Source organism: Cyanistes caeruleus, chromosome 15 (assembly GCF_971803275.1).
Source record: "Cyanistes caeruleus chromosome 15, bCyaCae1.hap1.1, whole genome shotgun sequence".
Taxonomy (NCBI): Eukaryota; Metazoa; Chordata; class Aves; order Passeriformes; family Paridae; genus Cyanistes; species Cyanistes caeruleus.
Window position 1 is genome coordinate 7,373,679 of NC_141715.1, and position 18,708 is coordinate 7,392,386.

At 42.7% G+C, this 18,708-nt stretch overlaps 1 protein-coding gene across 6 annotated transcripts in view; it reads left to right on the forward strand.

Annotated features, from left to right (window-relative positions):
- Positions 1–17,566, forward strand: part of ADAMTS2 (ADAM metallopeptidase with thrombospondin type 1 motif 2) — a 169,931-nt gene extending 152,365 nt beyond the window's left edge. For 4 of the 6 annotated variants that reach the window (XM_086852289.1, XM_086852293.1, XM_086852291.1 and 1 more), the window contains 9 exons: positions 2,747–2,880; positions 3,697–3,820; positions 4,443–4,523; positions 5,997–6,160; positions 7,304–7,463; positions 8,653–8,785; positions 11,030–11,237; positions 11,568–11,697; positions 17,084–17,566. In XM_086852289.1, coding sequence (XP_086708415.1) covers positions 2,747–2,880; positions 3,697–3,820; positions 4,443–4,523; positions 5,997–6,160; positions 7,304–7,463; positions 8,653–8,785; positions 11,030–11,237; positions 11,568–11,697; positions 17,084–17,544 — 1,595 coding nt within the window. In that variant the 3' untranslated portion in view covers positions 17,545–17,566. Of the gene's footprint in view, positions 1–2,746; positions 2,881–3,696; positions 3,821–4,442; positions 4,524–5,996; positions 6,161–7,303; positions 7,464–8,652; positions 8,786–11,029; positions 11,238–11,567; positions 11,698–12,693; positions 12,784–17,083 lie in introns of all 6 variants that reach the window. The other 2 variants (XM_086852288.1, XM_086852290.1) reach the window with 1 other exon arrangement.
- Positions 17,567–18,708: the final 1,142 nt, after the last annotated feature.

Below are 18,708 nucleotides of genomic sequence, written 5' to 3' on the forward strand. Positions count from 1 at the left end.
TCAACCAGCAAGGTCAGGCTGATGTTGTGGCCTCTTGACAGACATCACCTCCTAGCACAAAAATGTTCCTGTTCCTGTTAATGCCTTGGCTTAACTGCCAGTGCAAGTGCAGCTGGCTGATTTGGGCCATGTCTGCTCTTGCCAGAAAACCACTGCAAAGTTTTACCAAACAAAAAGGCAGACGGCAATGAGCCTCAACTTGTTGAATGAGCAGTGTGAGCTGCTCACTGGTTGTGAACCCTGTCACTTCACTTGAATGACAAATCCTTGAGGGCAGGGTTGGCCTGGCATGGGGCAGGTTCTGGGCACCCACCCCATCCTCAGCCCAGCTCCCATCACTGGGATGGGAATCATTTTGCATTCCAGTGAGAGGATACTCTGCCAGAAATTAATAGCAAATTCCTTATAATTAATTTGCTTGAGTTTCTTCCCAAGCAGTTCTCAGAGTTCCCTCATTCTTTTCATGCCATCTTGGTCAGTCTGGGATTTTCAAAGGCACAGACACAGCCTCACAGCTTAATTTCATGAAATAGCTTTGCTGGCACAGGGTGAAGGGATGAAGGCTGTGGCCCGCAGGACCTTTGCTTATGCTTTAGCCTTTGGAGCAGTCTGCTGCAAAGACCAGTGAAACAAATCAGATTTTTTTCAATTAAATTCAAGGGCTTCTGGGTCAGAAACCAGCTCATTGATGTCTGAGCACTGATCCCTGGGCACTGCTGGTTTCCAATATATCTGTGGTATAACCGCAGACACCTTGAGAGTTACATTTACCTGTGCAGGGTTATTAGAGGGAACAGCTTTTGTGTGAAAACAAGGCCAGAGACGAGCTTATGCTTGAACTTCAATCTATTCAAAACTCCCTTTTGTAAGGATAAGGCATATCAGTGACATACTTGTGAGGATAATGCAGTTGTGGCTCAGAAGTGACATAAATCCATACACTTCACAGGCAGCTCAGCTGGATGTGTCTGACACATTGTGCAGGGCATAAGAACAGAGAGGAGTGCCTCATGCTGTGGGCAGAGAAAAGCCACTGAGCTGGGCTACACCCCAGTGTGTCCTTGAGCATCCCATGCCCCGTTGTGCCGTGTTCCAGGCCCTCTGGGCCCCCCAGGTCCTCACCTCCCACCACAGACTCTTGCATTGTGCATCTGCCAGGGCAGCAGGGAGTGACTCTGGCTGTGAGCTCCCAGCCCCAGGTAAATGAGAAGGACTCAGAGAGCAGGGAGTGGACAGGCACACCATCACATCTGTGCTCCTGCACCTCTACTGTGTCCAGCACCAGTGAATAGGAAAAAAATAATTCTTTGCAATAACAGGGTCTAATTTAACAGCACTTGCACATTTACTGTTCCCATGGAGCAGTGGGAGCAGAACCATCTCTAAAATAAAGCCCTTGTAGAGAGTTGTTGGCACCCAGTCAGACCTGCTGATATTTTTATTTAATCTCATGTGGTGAATGTGTGGTATGTGTGGGGTGGGGGTGGGTGCATACCCAGGGGTGGTGTGTGCACATCTATCTCTGGTGTGTACACATCCATCGTGTGCACAGCCTAATGTTTCTAATATATACAGTAGGTCTGTCATTGTTATGATCTTAATAGCCTCCTATTAAGAATTTGCACCCAAGAAAGGACCTGTTTTAATAGACTAGACCCTGGATTTTTAGCATGACTTCTCTGCATGGTTTGGGAGAAGTAACAAAGGTCTCTGATGTACCAATACCCAGTGGCCCTGAGGACATCAACAGTAACAACAAGGACTTTATAAAAAGAGGGCAGAGGCCATCGAACTGTACAGGAGAGGAACGCAAAGGGCCTGTGAAGATTTATTTCAGTTGAACTGCTATAATGGAAAGGTCGTTATTGTTTTCAATGGTGGGAAAAGCATTCCAACATTTAATCATGTTAAAATAGCAGAATCTCTATTTGTTTCATCTAGCAGAAAGGCCCTCTGCTCTTCAGTGCCAAGGAAAGCACAGTGAAACTTATTATGGGGCTGAGGACAGCAAAAGACATGGATAAAATTAAATACTCTAGTGGAATACAACTTTGTTCAGCCACTGGCTAGTCATTTTCAGTTTTATTTTTTGTTCTTAGCTCTCAAATCTTTGGAATAGATCAGAGAAAATACCACATGTCTGGCTGTTTGTGCCTGTGTTAGCAGTCAAAAAAAAAAAAGGTTTTTATCTGAATCTTTTTGACATCTCATCTTGTTTAATGGTTTAAATTATCATAAATACGAGTACAACCATGAGGCAAAATTAACTTTGTGGTTAGATGAAGTGCTATGGTCCAGCTATCTCTGAAAAAACTTTGGATGCCAGGTTCACTCAGTGTTAAACAGCTGCATTTAATGGGGAAATTACTTTGGCTTTTTTCATTTAAGTGCAGCGGAGGAGAAACCAGCATCTCTCACAGGTAGTTGTGCAACTGAGGAGAGCTCTGCCAGACTGCATCACCTGCAAAGGATTAAATAGATCTCCCCCCATCAAAGTCAATGATCTGTTATTCTTAAGCCTGTCTCCTAATGGTGAAACATTGATGCTTTGTGATTCAGCATTTTCTGAGCGATCACAGAATTTTTCAAAGGGGATAAGCATCAATGATTTATGGGTACCACGTTGGGCTCTGTGATGTGTGCACGGAAGAAGGGAGAGCCAACACTACTGAAAGCGCTGCTCACAACATCAGCAGCTCAGCTGTGAGAGCTGAACACACACAATTTGGGTTGTTTTATTTTTCAGCTAAGGAGAGGTGCCACCTGTACTGTGAATCGAAGGAGACGGGGGATGTGGTGTACATGAAAAGGATGGTACACGACGGGACCCGCTGCTCCTACAAGGATGCTTACAGCATCTGCGTCAGGGGGGACTGCCTCGTAAGTGCCTGGGGGCTTCTTCAGAGCTCAGTGTTGTGAAAACAATTCAAATTGTACCTTGAGTGCTTGTCTCTGAGGCTGACTAAGTATAATAACACTTTGGGAAATAAGGAGATTTCATTAAGGTTATTGTCACAATATTATGTGTGATATTCACAGTTGCCATGCACGTGACTCGATTCCAAAAGCACCTACCTACACAAGTAATATTTCTTGCAGTATTTTAAGATGAATTATTACAATTAGCTTTCAAGGAAAGCTCTCCCTGCTGAGGTTTAGAGGGGGTGGAATGTACAATGGAATACGAATGCACAGCAGCTTTCAAGGAAAGTGGTGTTAGGATATGGCTGATGTGCATTCTCTTGGAATTTGATCATGCTATTTTTAAAAAATCAATGACAGTTCCTCTAAGTTGGGATCTGCTGCAGGTCATCTTTCAAAGGAATTAGTCTCTGACTAGCAGAACACCGGTGGAGCTGCTTATCCCCATATAGATGCCTAGATTTTCCTGGAATCCAAGTGTCTGTCTTAAGATAAGTTGAGGCTTAAGAGCTTTTCCTTAACCATGCTACTTTCCTTCAGTAAGAGAACCACTGTGAAGCATAATATAAAAACGTAGTCACCCAGCTGTCAGCTGTTATAGGAACTGGAAGTATTAAAATCTGTTTAGCTGTTGATCTTACAGGAGAATACTGAGGTGGGCTGCTTTGCTGAAGCAGAATCTAGAGATTGGCATGTAAAGTTTTGAAATGTACATCTTCATTTGAAATGAAGAGTGGATAAATAAGAATGACTGTTTCTCTGTTTTGTGCACAGAAAGTTGGGTGTGACAGGGTCATTGGTTCCACAAAGCAGGAAGATAAGTGTGGTGTCTGTGGAGGAGATAATTCCCACTGCAAAGTGGTGAAAAGAACATTTTCAAGAGTACCAAAAAAACAAGGTCAGTACATCCAGTGTGGTTTGTCCTGGAGAATTCAGGGTATTTTTTCTTGATCTCTTATGTTTAATGGAAAGTACCAGGACAATTACAAATCATTTGCAGCATCATTAATTCCAGTAAACATCAGGACTTACTTCCAGATGTGTTTATAATTTGAAATAAGACTTCTGTCCAGTAAGCAGTTAGAGCTGCTGGTACCAAGGCCTGTGCATGTGTAGGAGAAGGGTTCCCTGCTCTTTGTTGAGAGCTGTGGGCTTGTGCTGCTGATGTCACCCAGCTGCTCTGTCACTCCAGTGCTGCAATAACGTGGTCATCATCAGGCACTGTCAGGCAGGAGCTTGTGTGGTCTCTGTGAGTGCAAATGGCACTCAAGGCCCATTTCAGTCTGAAGTGAAGTCTGTTGATGATACTTCAGGTGTCTTTCCTCTGACCCAGAGCCTTTTGTCCCTGTTATGTTCCATCCCCTGGCATAGAAATGAGAATGGGAATAATGCTGAATTCGGTTTATCTTGCTTAATAGACCCTGCCTTCAGAAAATAAGATTTATTTAAAAACCTAAGACAAACCCTCCCTATTTGTGGCATATTAATCCATATCTATCTTTTCAAAACCCTCATTATAGGGTATGTTAAGATGTTTGAAATTCCTGCTGGTGCAAGACATTTACTTATACAGGAAACAGATGCCACCGCTCATCATCTTGGTAAGTAACAAGTAGGGAAATTTTCAGTCAAAATAATTTTTTTCTGGCGTTTATTTTTGTCTCTGGAGGCTGACAATGTGTTTATACATTTGTTTACCCATTACCCACCCACACCATGTACTTCCTCTAAGTATGTTAAATTAGGAAAGTTGTTTGGCAATTGATTTCCCTGTGCTGTATATCAGGATGTCCCAGCCAGATCTCTGTGTTGATATGTGCATGTGTGAAAGCTGCTGGAAGAAACACTCAGTTACTTCATGGGATGCAGTGCTTTATCTTTGGGGGTTGGAAGTAGATGATCTTCAAAGTCCCTTTCAACCCAAACCATTCTAGGGTCTTTGTATGCATCTCTTTTGCTTCCCACCCTCAGTAATTTCCCAGCTATATCCAGATCTGTTCCAGATTCTGCCCCGCTGCTAACAGTATTGACATGAGGCTGCCAAATCAATCCAGCAGTTTAGGAGGTAATGGAAATCCACTCCTCCCCGGGCCCTGTAATCAATGCTAAACAGTGACTAGTAGGCTGCTATTAATTGGAAGTAGATTCACAGCGAATAGTCTGCTAATTATAGTGTGAGTCCTCCCATCTTCTCCCCAGTGAATGCTTCCCTTGCTGCTCAGGGCAGGCTGTCCCTGTGGATCAGGGAGCAATCCTCATTCTGACCAAGTTCTGTCGGGGTGGGATGAGTGCTGTGCACAGGGACAGCTGGCTCGCTGTCGAGGCCACTGCTGAGGGAGCAGGATGCTCAGGTAGCTGCCAGAGAAAAAATGGAGTTAAAATCTGGTGTTACATAAATAGTCCCTGCTTCTTCTAATGAGGAGGACAAATGTTTCCATCTCAGGTGAAAACCTGTCCTCATACAAAGGTGGCTGAAGTCTCTCCAGGTGAAGGATGGAGCACTGTGAGAGCTGAGAGGAACCAGCCTCTGTGTGCAGTGGCAGGTGTCTGCAGAGCAGCAGGAGCTTAACAGGGCTGCGTTGGTGTCAGGACTGGATCTGAGCAGGAGAATTAATGCTGTTTCTACTGTCTCTCTCTCACTGGGGGGACCCGCTGGGGGTTAGCTCAGTAGCCTTTCTCTGATGGAGCAGTAACAGCCCCTTGAGCTGCCTTACAACATGTGAAAGAGCTGAATAGCTCTGGGACCCCCACTGGCTCTCAAATTGGCTCAGGTTTGGCCAGTGGATTCAGAAGTTGTTATATGGGAGCAGGCAGCTGGACCCCTACAGTGCAGCCTCATTTCTCTGGCAAGACAGGCTATGAAAAAGGGAAAAAAAGGACAACTAATGTTCCAGGAGCTGAGCAGAAAAGCATTGACAGTTCAGTGAAACACCTGAAAAGTCTTTCCAAACCTGTGAGGGAGCAGAGGAAAATGCACACTGGCCTTTTCAGCTTTGTCCACTGGGACACAAGCAAAACAAAACTGGAGATGAGAAACTAACCTGTTATATTCACTTTCCTTGTGTTGTTCCCAGCTATTAAAAATCGTGAAACAGGGAAATTAATTCTAAGTGAAGACAACTATGTGCCAGACTCCAAAGTATTTATTGACATGGGTGTGGAGTGGGAATATCGGAATGACGACGATAGAGAAACGGTGCAGACCATGGGGCCGCTGCGTAATGGAATTGTTATTCTGGTAAGTCAAATGAAAACCACCTTCCACAGAGCCATAATGGGCTAGCATATCATTCAGATTCCTCTTGTGAGTTACAAGAAGACATCTGCTTCAATTACAAGACAATGGAAGATGTATTTTAATTCCTTTCTCCCAATTCATTGCTCTGTATGAGAGCTGTTATAATTCAGGATTATGTGTTGAGGAACCAGCTGTCCTGATTATTTCCTGTGGATGGCATAGCAAGCAGCCACTGAGTAAAGACTGCAGCTTACTTATCCTATCTTCCATGTGAGCACAAAACAAAAAAGGTGGTTCTTATCAGCTAGATCTAATAGTTCCTTCTCCCGTCCATATTTTGAAAATGTATCCTGCAAAGGCAGATGCAAGATTCCTGTGCTTCCTGGCTCCCTTTTTCAGGGCAAAACCAATTCCACAGTTCCACAAAACCACCCAAATACATTCTTTTTTCATTGCAAACTAACAAACAATAGACTTCAATTAGCAGGGGTAAGTTGATTTAGAATCCCTCTGAAAACAACTCTAATGTGTTGATCTACAGCAGCTGAACTTCAAAGAATAAGTACTATATTTCCAAAGGACCAATATTTTGCACTTTGTTCACACTGAGTTCCATTTTCTTGCATTTGTCATAGTGCAGTGTGATAACAAAACTTCTTTCTAAGTAGTTTATATTTCTGTCAAAATTAAGTATAAAGCTTTGCAGAACTCCAGGATTATCATAGGAATATTTGTGTTTTATCAGAAATATAAGCAATTTTCCTTGCCACTTCCACTTACTTCTGCAATTGCATTTGCTTTGTCTTTTAGTGGAACTATCTGTTATCATTTCAGTACAAAATTTCCTTCCTTTGTGATGTGATATGGAAAAAATGTAGTATCATGATGTCAGTCCAATACTGGCAAGGAAAATAAGCCTAAATCAACAACAGTCATTCTTAATATGCAATTTAAAAACTCTGTCTCATAAGGATGGAGATACTTTCTCATCAGGGAAAAAATGCATTGAGTGCAGCTAAAAGGTTGAAATCCCTCGAGGTATGTTTTTATATGTGAGCCATGATCACTATTTCACATCATCTCACAGAGCTCCTGGTATCAGTCTTTCATATCTTTTTACGCTGTATCTGCTTTGCTTCTTAGGTGATTCCTCATGGTGGTGCCAAAATATCTTTGACTTACAAGTACATGATCCATGAAGATTCCTTGAATGTAGATAACAATAATGTTTTGGAAGAGGACTCGGTGTCATATGAGTGGGCTTTGAAGAAATGGTCCCAGTGTTCAAAACCTTGTGGAGGAGGTAAAAACAAAACTGCAGATCGTTCAAAACTCCTTCATTGCCATGAGACATTAGGGAGACCAGAGTATGGGAGGAGTTTTTCATAAGTAATAGATAAATAAATAGTGAATGGGGTCAAAATCTGACTTAAAGAGTTTGGGGGCAGATCTGGGCTGATTAATTTCTGATTTGTGGTTATGGAACTGAAATATTGGACAAATGTGCAAGATTTGGATGAGGGTCTCCAAGCTGTGAAGGTGCCAAACCTCAAAGTGCCATGGAGTGGCCCTTTGTAAATCTGCTTCCAGTGATGTGGCCTTTGCAATGTCAGACTCCTTTGTGGGGCCAGATGTGAACACTGATGCTGCTCCCCAGGCTGATGGTCAGGTTGCAGCATTGGATTGTGGATGGGACAGGTTTGTAGAATGTTTTTGAGATGCTGGATCTGGCTGTTATTCCCATTAAATATTGTTTAAATGTTATTTTCATTTTCATGGTGAGGCCACACCTTGAGTGCTGTGTCCAGTTCTGGCCCCTCAGTTTAGTAAGGATGTTGAGACACTTGAGGAGGTCCAGAGAAGGACAACAAGGCTGGTGAGGGGCTGGGAACACAAACGCTGTGAGGAATGGCTGACGGAGCTGGGGTTGTTTAGCCTGGAGAAAAGGAGACTCAGAGGTGACCTTGTCACTCTCTACAGCTCCCTGAGAGGTGGCTGTAGTCAGGTGGGGGTCAGTCTCTTTCTCCAGGCAGCAACTGACAGAACAGAGGACAGTCTCAAGCTGCACCAAGGGAAATATAGGCTGGATATTAGGAAAAAGTTTTTTACAGAAAGAGTGATAAAGTACTGGAATGGTCTGCCCAGGGAGGTGGTGGAGTCACCATCCCTGGATGTATTCAAAAGAAGACTGGATGTGGCACTCAGTGCCATGGTTTTGTTGAGATGTTAGGGCTGGGTTGGACTTGATTATCCTAAAGGTCTCTTCCTTGTGATTCTGTGAGTAAAGGAGTGAAAAATACAGGGGGTGAGCAATTATGGGTATTAAATTTGCGTTGCAAGTGTTTATTTGGTGCAGCTTACTCCTCCTTTGGTAGCAATGTTCATCTGCAGTTCCTGCTGCAACCCTTGATGGAATTTGTACAGCTAATCTGAAACTCGAGCCCTCTGTGAGATCTGCAGGTTCTGAGAGTAAGAGCAGTGTCTTTCCCCAGGTTACCAGTTCACCAAGTACGGCTGCCGCAGGAAGACGGACCACAAGATGGTTCATCGCAGCTACTGCGAGCTGATCCAGAAGCCCAAACCCATCCGCAGGGTGTGCAACCTCCAGGAGTGCTCCCAGCCCATGTAAGCATCCCTGGCCCCTGCCCTGCTCCCTGGAGGTGCAGGGGCATCACAGCCAGCCAGCACTGGTGCCACAAGGAAGGTGGCTTTAGCTTCACCTTCATGGTCTTACAGACACCCAGGACTGTGGGGATCTCATGCTCTGTTCTGCTCATAGAAATATTCTTTCTGTGATTGCTGGTTCCTTATGAAGTGAGTTGGATTAGAAAAGAAGTGCTGTCTTGATCCAGACTTTTGTGTTCAGGCCATCTTGAGGTGATACAAAATAGACATAAACTCAATTTATACCAGCAGATTTTACACAGTGTGAGTTAGCCATGTCAAAACAAATGTACAGTGCACTACAGAAGACAACCAGTGTCATCCAGTCTCTCAAATCCAAATCTTCATAAAGCTCACAGGATATTTTTGGACATTTAAACACAGGGAAAGTATTTGACCTGTTAGATTTCTCTGGCTGCCCCTGTACAGCATGAAATGCCTGTCGTACCTCCATTTCTGCTCTACATAGTCAAGTGTTAGAAATATTTTAATTCGCATTTTACAGGTGATTTTTTTTTTACTGGCAGCAGATCATTCCTGCCACATGTAGGACTAATATATTCTTTATGCTACTACTGCAACAAGAAAGGAGTATGTTGATCCTGGCTTTTATCTCTGGGGACCAAGTATAGATTCCAGGAATAACAGCAAATAAATAGAACATACCACACAATATTTCCTAACTTCCTTTAAAAGAAAAAAATATTTGAAAGAGAGAAAAGGCAAGAAACTGTACCCCATAAACTCTGCATGGGTCAGGGTTGAACGTTTGTTTGTAATGACCTAACTGCATGTCAGACTCTCTGGAAAAGTCTGTATCCTCCTTTCAGCTGCAAATATAATTGGGCCTAGGTACCACAAAGACTCAATAGGATCCTAAATTGTGCTTGGAACCCTGAAGTTTCAGTTAGCTCTGTTTCCATAGAATGTCATCCAGGCGTTTTGCTCTTGTACATAGGAGAGGCAATTATTAAGGGGTTTTACAAAGCTCTGTGACACCCACTACACTAATATGCTGCTTCTTAACTTCTGGGAAAAACTCATCTTTGTCTCAGAAGTCACCTCAGGATTCATGTCTCCACAGCTCTTCCCTTTCTTCACAGCTGTGTGATTTCTGTAGGTTACAAAAAGAAAGCAGGGAGAAATTGTTACTTTCTGTTTAACTGGAATATGTAGTGCAGTGCCTTGTATTATTTTTTGACCGTTTTCAAATGGTCAAAAGGGATTTTATGAGTACTTTAGGACAATTCCTTCAAGCTCAGGGTGTTTCTCCAGATTATGTATTTTTTTTTGGATAAGTTTATCCCATAAATACTGTTTACATGGAACAGTATTTCCATCTTGCAGATCTCTGCACTCTGTAAATATTTATAGACTACTGTATGTCTTCCCTTGATTATAACCAAGCTTTCAGTAGCCTATGTAAATTTCCTTTGGTGTTGTCTGTCCCTATCACTCTTCTCTAAGTTCTTTACAATTTGTAACTACAGTTCATGAGTTGGTTTGGGTGATCAGTGAGGGTTTCAACTGCACCACATTACAAACTGTAGATTTCATTTCTCAGTGGCCAAACTGATTTAGAAATTAGGAACTCAAACTTTCTGGTTTTCAGTGGAGTGTGGCCTTCCTCCAAACCAAACATTTATGATGATGAGGACCCTGATGTGTCCCAACTCAGCACTCACAGCACTGGGTTTGCCAGTGCTTCAGCAGATTGAGTCTAACATGGTCAGGAATATATGGAGTGCCCAGGTGTGGGCCAGGCAGGAGCTGCATTTCTAGCCCAGATGTTTTGGCTTCACTCATATGGGAACCAGCTGGTTCATGCTGCATGATGAGACAAGGCACATCTCATGCACCCAGACCTGGGAACCAGCACCCTTGGGTGGCTGCTTTTGACATAATAGTGACCATATTTTATGTGCAGTCTTGGAAAGGGCAGCTTAAAATCAAAGCAAATACAGCAAAGTAAGAATAATGCTTATCTTGGAGATAATGAGAAAGAGTAAGATTGAAGATCTGGGTCTTATTAATGATATTTCATGTGCAGTCAAATAACCCTCACCATAACTGCTTATGTTTTTTTCATATCTCCTCCTTTTTTCCACATTAGAACTAGTATTAACATCATGTTAAACCTGTGTTTAAGAGTTACAGATCAACAGTTTGAATTTTACTCTGCTCACGCTCTTTTCACCAACGCAGATGGGTTACAGGAGAATGGGAGCCTTGCAGCAAATCTTGTGGGAAGACAGGATATCAGGTCCGGTCTGTGCGCTGCATCCAGCCCCTGCACGACAACACAAATCGCTCTGTCCACACCAAGTACTGCAACAACGACCGCCCAGAGGGCAGGAGGCCCTGCAACAGGGAGCTGTGCCCAGCACAGTGGAGAATAGGACCCTGGTCACAGGTCAGTCTCTTTCTGCAGGTCTCAAACAGCTGATTTCTGATTGTGTGGAATGAGCATGACATGCCAGCACTGTATTTGTGAATAGATGGATGGCTGGCATGTATATGTTTGTTTACTGTTCAGACCACAGCTCATTCTTGGAGTATTTCACAATTGCTGGTGAACTACAAGAAGCAGTGGCTCTCCTTGTTTTGTTACTCTAGGTACTGAAGTGGCTCAAATAACGCACCACATCAGCTCAAATCAAGGGCAGCTTAAAATTGAAAAGCTAATTTCTAATCTGTTGTTTCCAGAGGGTGGCTGGGGTGTAACTGCTGCCTGTCCTTTCAGTGCTCTGTCAGCTGTGGCAATGGCACCCAGGATCGCCCGGTCCTGTGCCGGACCAGGGACAACGCCATCGGCCTTTGCAAGGAGAATAAACCAGAGAACGTCAGGATTTGCAGACTACCTCCATGTCCCAGTAAGGGCTAGTCTTTGATGGCTTCTATTACTTGTTGAAAAAAAATTTATTTGCAGTGCCTTCACTGAATTGATACTTGTGTGCTACATCTGCCTGGGGGGGCACTTCTCCATAGTCCCTGTTTTGAGTGGAATTCCAAATGTGGGGCTGCTGTGTGGCCGATGGGCTTCTTGGGCAATCTTCTCCTGCTGGGGAGCACTGCTTGTCCCAGGACAGCCTGAGGGTCTGGGGCAGACCTCAGCACAGTGCTGATGGCTGGATGTGGCCAGCAGGTCCCCTGGGAGAGGAGCAGTGCCTGAGTCCAGCCCTGCACCTCTGAGACCTGTGGGGCTTGGCAAAGGGCTGCTGGGCAGTGCCTAACCAAGGATGCCTCTTTGTTTTCCCCACCTCCACCAACAGTTCCAGGCTTTTTCATTCTGTCAAACACAAGTTATCTGCAGGGGCTATCTAACTCAGTTTTTAGAAGCTGTAATTAATTTGTTCCTGCTTAATCCAGGGCAATAAGGTCTTTATCCTCGTTAGCTGTTCAGCTGTTTGCAAATGATACTTGTGAGATCATTTCACATATTCCTATTATTAAGTAACTCATATTTTTCTTTAGTTTTCCTGATGTGTTTCTCAGGGTAGCTTTTGATTTCTAATTAATTAGAAGCAAACTGTCAATTACAGTCTCCAATACAACGATTTTAATGAGGTACTGTAACTAAGCCAGACTGCACATCTCTAGGGATGTGTGACACTGCCATGAGAAGTGCTGTTGGAGAACTGGCCTTTGGGCTGTCTTAGTGTTGGCTGTGAAGTGCTGGGCACGAGTTGTAGCAACTTCCCCAAACAGCACCCTTTGCCCAAAATCTCACAGCTTGGTTGTAATCCTTCCCTGGGCTCCCTCACAACTGGAGCTCACTCTCTCTCTGAGCTTGTCTCCTTCTGACAGGGCAACAATTTAATGCTGCCTAACATATGTTGTGTTGCATCTTTTTTTTTCCTCTATTCAAGGAAACGTTTCTGATCCTTCAAAGAAAACCTACATGATACAATGGCTGTCAAGACCCGATCCAGACTACCCCATCCAGAAAATATCTTCAAGTAAAAGACCCATTTATAACTCTGCCTTTGCCCTTAAATGCATGCCACATCGAATGTGGACTTTGCCTTTTGCTCTCTTCTTCTCTCTATGCGGAAAGTTCCCTTGACTTTGCCAAGTTTAAATCTTGGGCTGAATCTGTTTTTTCACACCAGGCACTCGGTGCTCGGTGTCTTTCTTCTCTGGAGCTTGCGTAGCGCTGGTGGTGGAGGTCTTGAAGTGTTGGATGTGTGAAGTTGGATCTCCACAGTATGTTGCAGTCCTCCGAAAGGGAGCTGGGATCGGTTTGCTTGTTGCTTGGTGGTGGTGAAAAAAGGCTCTTACTGGTTCCTGATGTTCAGTTTGATAGCAAAACTGAGAACTTATTGTGAATGTGATCACATCACAATAATGACACCTTGTAGTGCTAAAGTTCTCCTTTATCTAAAAACCCGAAATCTCGTAACTCTCTGGTTTCAGTTCGCTGACAGGGTAGTCTGATGAGTGGAAGAATTTTTTCATTCCATTTTCCTTTGTGGTGCTGTTGCTTTCCTCACCCTCACTGCTCATTTTTTATTCCTGACCCTCACCTTTACGTTTGTGACCCGGGGAGGGCTCACTGGGGAGCAGAAGCTGAGTTTCTGTCTGTACTTTCCATGCTGCTCTGATGCCGTTGCTGTCGCCAGACTCCCGGTGTTCGCTTGGCGGGTTTTTTTCTCGAGAAAAGCCGCGTCCATTTTTTCCATCGCACAATTTTTGCCAGTTTTGCGCATTCTCACTTCAGAAACAAACCCAAAGCAGAACAGGCATGGTCCATGGTGAAGGTGGTGGTGTTTTTCTTAACGTGGCGGAGGCAATATGATGTTTTCATTGACTACGATGTCTCCAGCTGCTCAGCATGGAGCTGTTTATACTCATTACATCTCTGGTCTTTTTTCACCATGTGCATGTCTGACTTGAGTGGTGCGGTTGTGTGTGTGCGTGCGTGTGTGTGTGTGCTCTTAGATGTGTCAACTGGCAAACATAACAGTGTGAACTACTACAGAATTACCTCAATTTTTATTGCTTTTTTTGCTTAGGAGATGAATTTTAGAAAAATGCCTTAATGTTGAAATGTAAATGGCATTGATTTACCAGATCCAGCTTTAAATATGAACAGTACACTGGTACCTTGAGTTAATCTTCATATGGAGTGTTTTTACTTGAACGCTAACTATTGGAAGGCAGTAAATTTAATTGGAGGTTGATTTGCACAGTGCATATCCATATCTTCATTGAGACAGGATTGTGGCCTGACTTACTGAAATTTAACTGGCATTCGTGCTTCACCTTCCGTGTTTGTGTTGAAGATTTGGAATTCACAAGTCATAAACTTCTTTGTGACAGTCAGTACCAATAGTAGAAATGTAAAACTGCAGTCTTGGAGCAAATTACTACCTTATTGCTTTGATCATATTTTTTGGAAAAGTGGCATTTTTGAATCTTTGGGTCGTCAACAGTGTAGCACTTCAAACTTGTCATTATCATGTGATCACATATTTAAATTTTGCTGTTAATATTTCCTGAAACATGTTAACAATTTACATGACAAGGTGAAAAAGCAAAGACACGTATCTGGCACTGAATACTGTTATGTAAAATAATTGGTGTTTAACTGTATAAATATATTCATGACTGTTACCTTTAAATAGACAATGTTTAGTGATGTTTCAAGAGATGGGTGGCTATAGAGAATGGTGCAATAAGGTATCTGGGCATTGTGCACTATGTCTATATGCACTTTGGTTTATCAGGGATATTTTATTAGTGTTTTGTATGTATTTAACATAATATTAAAGATGTGCCAATTCAGTTTGCTTTTCAATATTTTTTTATGAGACTAATGTGTACCAAAGTGACTGTGAAACTGATTTATTTTTTTCTTACTGATGTTTTGAATATATACTTCCAGTCTGTCATGCATACTGCAAGTAAAAATAAATAAAAGTTCAGCAAATCTGGATATTTTGGTTTGGATAGAGGATCAAAATTTTATTCTGGCATTGAGAAGTTGCAGAGTTTATTTATATAACTTACTAGATATCACTTAACTTATTACATAATGCAGTTTTATTTCCATGTATTGTTAAGCTTGACATTGCATATTTTTGTTAGGAAAAAAGGCATTTTTCTAAAGGTGCTGTTACTGATTCTTACAAAGTCAAGAACAGACCTGCTGTGTTAAAACCACATTTAAATATTGTATCTGTTGGCTTTTATTATGGAAGCCATTTGGAGGAACATGCATAAGGATCATGCATCACAAGGCAAGATGTTCAAAAAATACTCTCATGGAGTAGGTAAAAATATGTATAAATTGTATAGGCACTTATATAAATTGTATTTGCAGGCCTTTGTATGGAACTGTGTGTGCAGGTATGAACAGTTCCAGCTCTTAAAGTCTGGTTTGAAAATCTCACAAAAACCAAGGTACTATTCTTAGGCTCCTAAAGAAGGAGTCATTCCTAATCTCCAGCAGTATTTCATTTTAGCATTTAAAAAAATATGAAAATTACCTGACACATTCTAAAGTAGGAACTAAAATTTTGCTTTTCTTCAGCAACAATCAGGGCACAGATACAAAGTACAGGAGGTGTTTTCCCCTGCCTCAGCCAGCACTAGCATTTTAAAACAGCAGCACCAGCTATTAGTTATTTTAGACTGATATGTTTGCCAATGAAACACCCACAATGCCCTGTTTTGTTAACTGAGGATGAGTGAAGAGGTGGCACCTCTGCTTTCCAAATCCCCTTGGTATTGCTGAACCTGCTCTGCTTCTCTCTTTTGCTGTGAGGGTGCTGACACAAGCCAGTGCTCGTAGCAGGAGGGGAAATGTGAGCTCCAGACCAGGCTGAGAGCACTGTCTGCCATCGGGTGCACTCCAAATAAAGGCGAGTAATTGGAGTTACTCACCCTTTACTGTAAGAGTAGGTGGAAATGTAGTAAGAGCAGGGGGAAAGAGACGAGTGATTTTATCTCTGTCTCAGCACTTTGGTCACAGAGAAGATGTTTTGTTATTGATGATGCCAAGTGTTGGTCAGTCTGCTTTTCTCCTCAGCCCTCTCCTCTCCTACAAACCCTCTGACTCCTCTCTCAGCATGGGCTGCATGTTGGGATTTTTCCTTCACTGCAGTGCCTGGCTCTATTACTTCATCTTGGAGGAACAGGAGCTGAGGGGTGTCTGTCAGGGAAACTTCTCTCCAAGGAGCCTGCTAGACCCTCACCAACCATTTAACACCAGTTCATGTAGACCTCTGCCTCCCCTGAGAATAAATCACAAGGGCTTGGGGAATCTCTGAGAAGGCTTCTGTTTATGTTTCTCAAGCAGGAACACTTTGACCACTTCCCCTTTAATACCTCTGCCTACAATTTGCCACCTGCATTTCAGCAAGATCAGGATCTGCCATAACACCACTATTAGAGTTCGGATTATTGTAACAGCTTTTGACAGTTTAAAGCTTATCAATTATCATTCTTTCTCTTTCATTATAGTCATTGACACAAAAATCAGGACTTTTCCCTGAGTCTCACAGTCATTAATGGACTGGCTTGGCTCCACTGCACTGGAGTTTGTTGTTCCAAAAATATCAGCTCTCTTCTAGGAGGAGTAGAAAAGCCTCATGGTAAATGCACCACTTTTCTCTCAAACAAGAGACACGCTGAGAAAACACTGCTGTTTTCAGAGTAGAGGTACCTGGCAACAGTGTCGCTCCAATTAGTGGAGATGGATTAATTCTGAGAGTTACATGGTACACATTAAAACAGGACTTGACTTTCCTGAGACAGTCCAGAAAAACATGTTACCCCTGACCATGGTTAGTCACTGTTTGATTGCAGAGAAGCATTAAAAGGAGCAAAGAGGGAAAAAATAGATTTCTTAATATAAAACTTGATGACTTTGTGGGAGTTCAATGTGGTTTTAGCAACAACACAGTACAATCAGTGTGTTTTGAAGTTTAAACCAGGTCAGTAACACAATTCATTGTGGCTTCATGGTCTTCAGGGTAGTGCTTCCAGGATGTGAAGGCAAAAATTTGAGTGTGATGGTCTAGAGCTTGGATGGGGCTGATGCAAACAGTTCAGATCAGCTTTTGCAGCTCTTGAAGTGAGTTGACTTTTAGGTTGAATATAAACCTGCTTCTGCTTATAGAAGGCTCATTTGCCAGTTTCCCATCCCACTTTAAATATCAAACCCTCTGCCCACTGCCAAAGCTTCAGCTGTGTTTCTTTTTCTGATTAATGTAAAGATGCTCTTTATTTATCTGTTCCCTTTTTCTCTTTCAGAAGATCATTGTCAAGGAGACAAGTCAATGTTTTGTCGCATGGAAGTTCTCTCCCGTTACTGCTCCATTCCTGGGTACAATAAGCTGTGTTGCAAGTCCTGCAACACATACAGCAACGTGACAGAGGACAGCAATGTAACCAATGCCAATGTAAATAAGAATAATGTCATTGAGGAGGAGCTCCTGACAACCCTCAGCCCTCCCGTGGGAGTGTCCATCACACAGTCTGCCACCAGCCCTCCTCTGCTTTCCAAAACACGTCCACCCCCTTCCAATGCAACTGAGGAGCACCCAGAAATCAATGCAGTGGATGTTCCCTATAAAGTTGATGGGTTGGATAACGAGGTACCACAGCACAACATCATTACACGGAGGAGGCCTTATGAAAGGACAAGGAATCAAAGAATTCAGGAGCTGATCGCTGAGAAAATGAAAAGAGAGACTCTTAGGAAAATAAACTAAAATGGAAATATGGAGCAAACAACATTTTTCTCTTATAGAGATGTTACCAACATCATAGTATTGGCCATTGTAGAGACTAAAAATAGGGGAAAATCAAAGTGGTGCTATGGTCGAGATACCAAATTCTCAAGCCTACTATAAATGGAAATGACAGATTGTTTCATAAGCGCTAATCTGAACACTTTGATGGCTACGTTAGGTGTGCAGGGTACAGCAGAGTATTAGTGCAATATCCCTACAGTGTCCCACAGAATCCAAACAAACCACATTACTTAGGTCAGGTTAGCAGGTTTCTCAGCTACAGGCTCTCTAAAGTCTTCTATGCCTGTGTAAAACTGCTTGGGAATAGTAATGGGAGTCACACTTAGCCTGGAAGAAAGCAGTCCCAAGACATAATAGATCCCTTTAACTCTGACAAGCAGGGGGTCAGCACTCCTGTGATGCTTCTGTGCCTTGCAGAGCCCTGGCACTAACACAGCCTGCTCTGGGAAGGTTCTTAGGCCATGCCAGGCTCGGTTTGGCTGACCTTGGCAGAGCTGCCTCTGTGGTCACAGCTCAGCATGGGCTCACGTAGCTTCCTGGACCAGGACTGTGTAAGAAAATACAGAGAAAATTCTGTAGCCATTTATTTATGTGTAAATTAAAAACTGATGAACAGTAGTTTACATACTTCCATAAACAATTTCAAAGGATTCTCCTAAACTTTTGGATACATGCAAGACATTTAGTAGGGTAGATCTGGCCAACTTGGACTGACAGCATCCTAGTCTTTCTGTTTACAATTATCCATATTTTTTATAGTCTTTAAGTTCCTGTAATGCAATGGCCTCAGTGATCCTTACTGGTTGGTGCTTTTTTTATTGGTCTGATTTTTTTTCTACCCACATTCTGTTTTACTTAAAGATGACTGGATTTTGTTGTCTTTTCTTTGGTGCTTTTTTAAGACAAGCTCTTTTTTTTTTTTTTTTAAACCCCACATAGGATGCAGTTATTTTTGAGGAATTAATTTTGTATTATCTTCCTTTCCTTAGGACAGCTTTATTGGTGCAGGAGTGAACAACTGTTTGCTGTGCCCTTACATGAACAAACACACATTTACACACATGTATCACAGCACCAGGTCTGCTAGAAAACTCCTAAGATGTTTTCTGACAACCCTTTGAG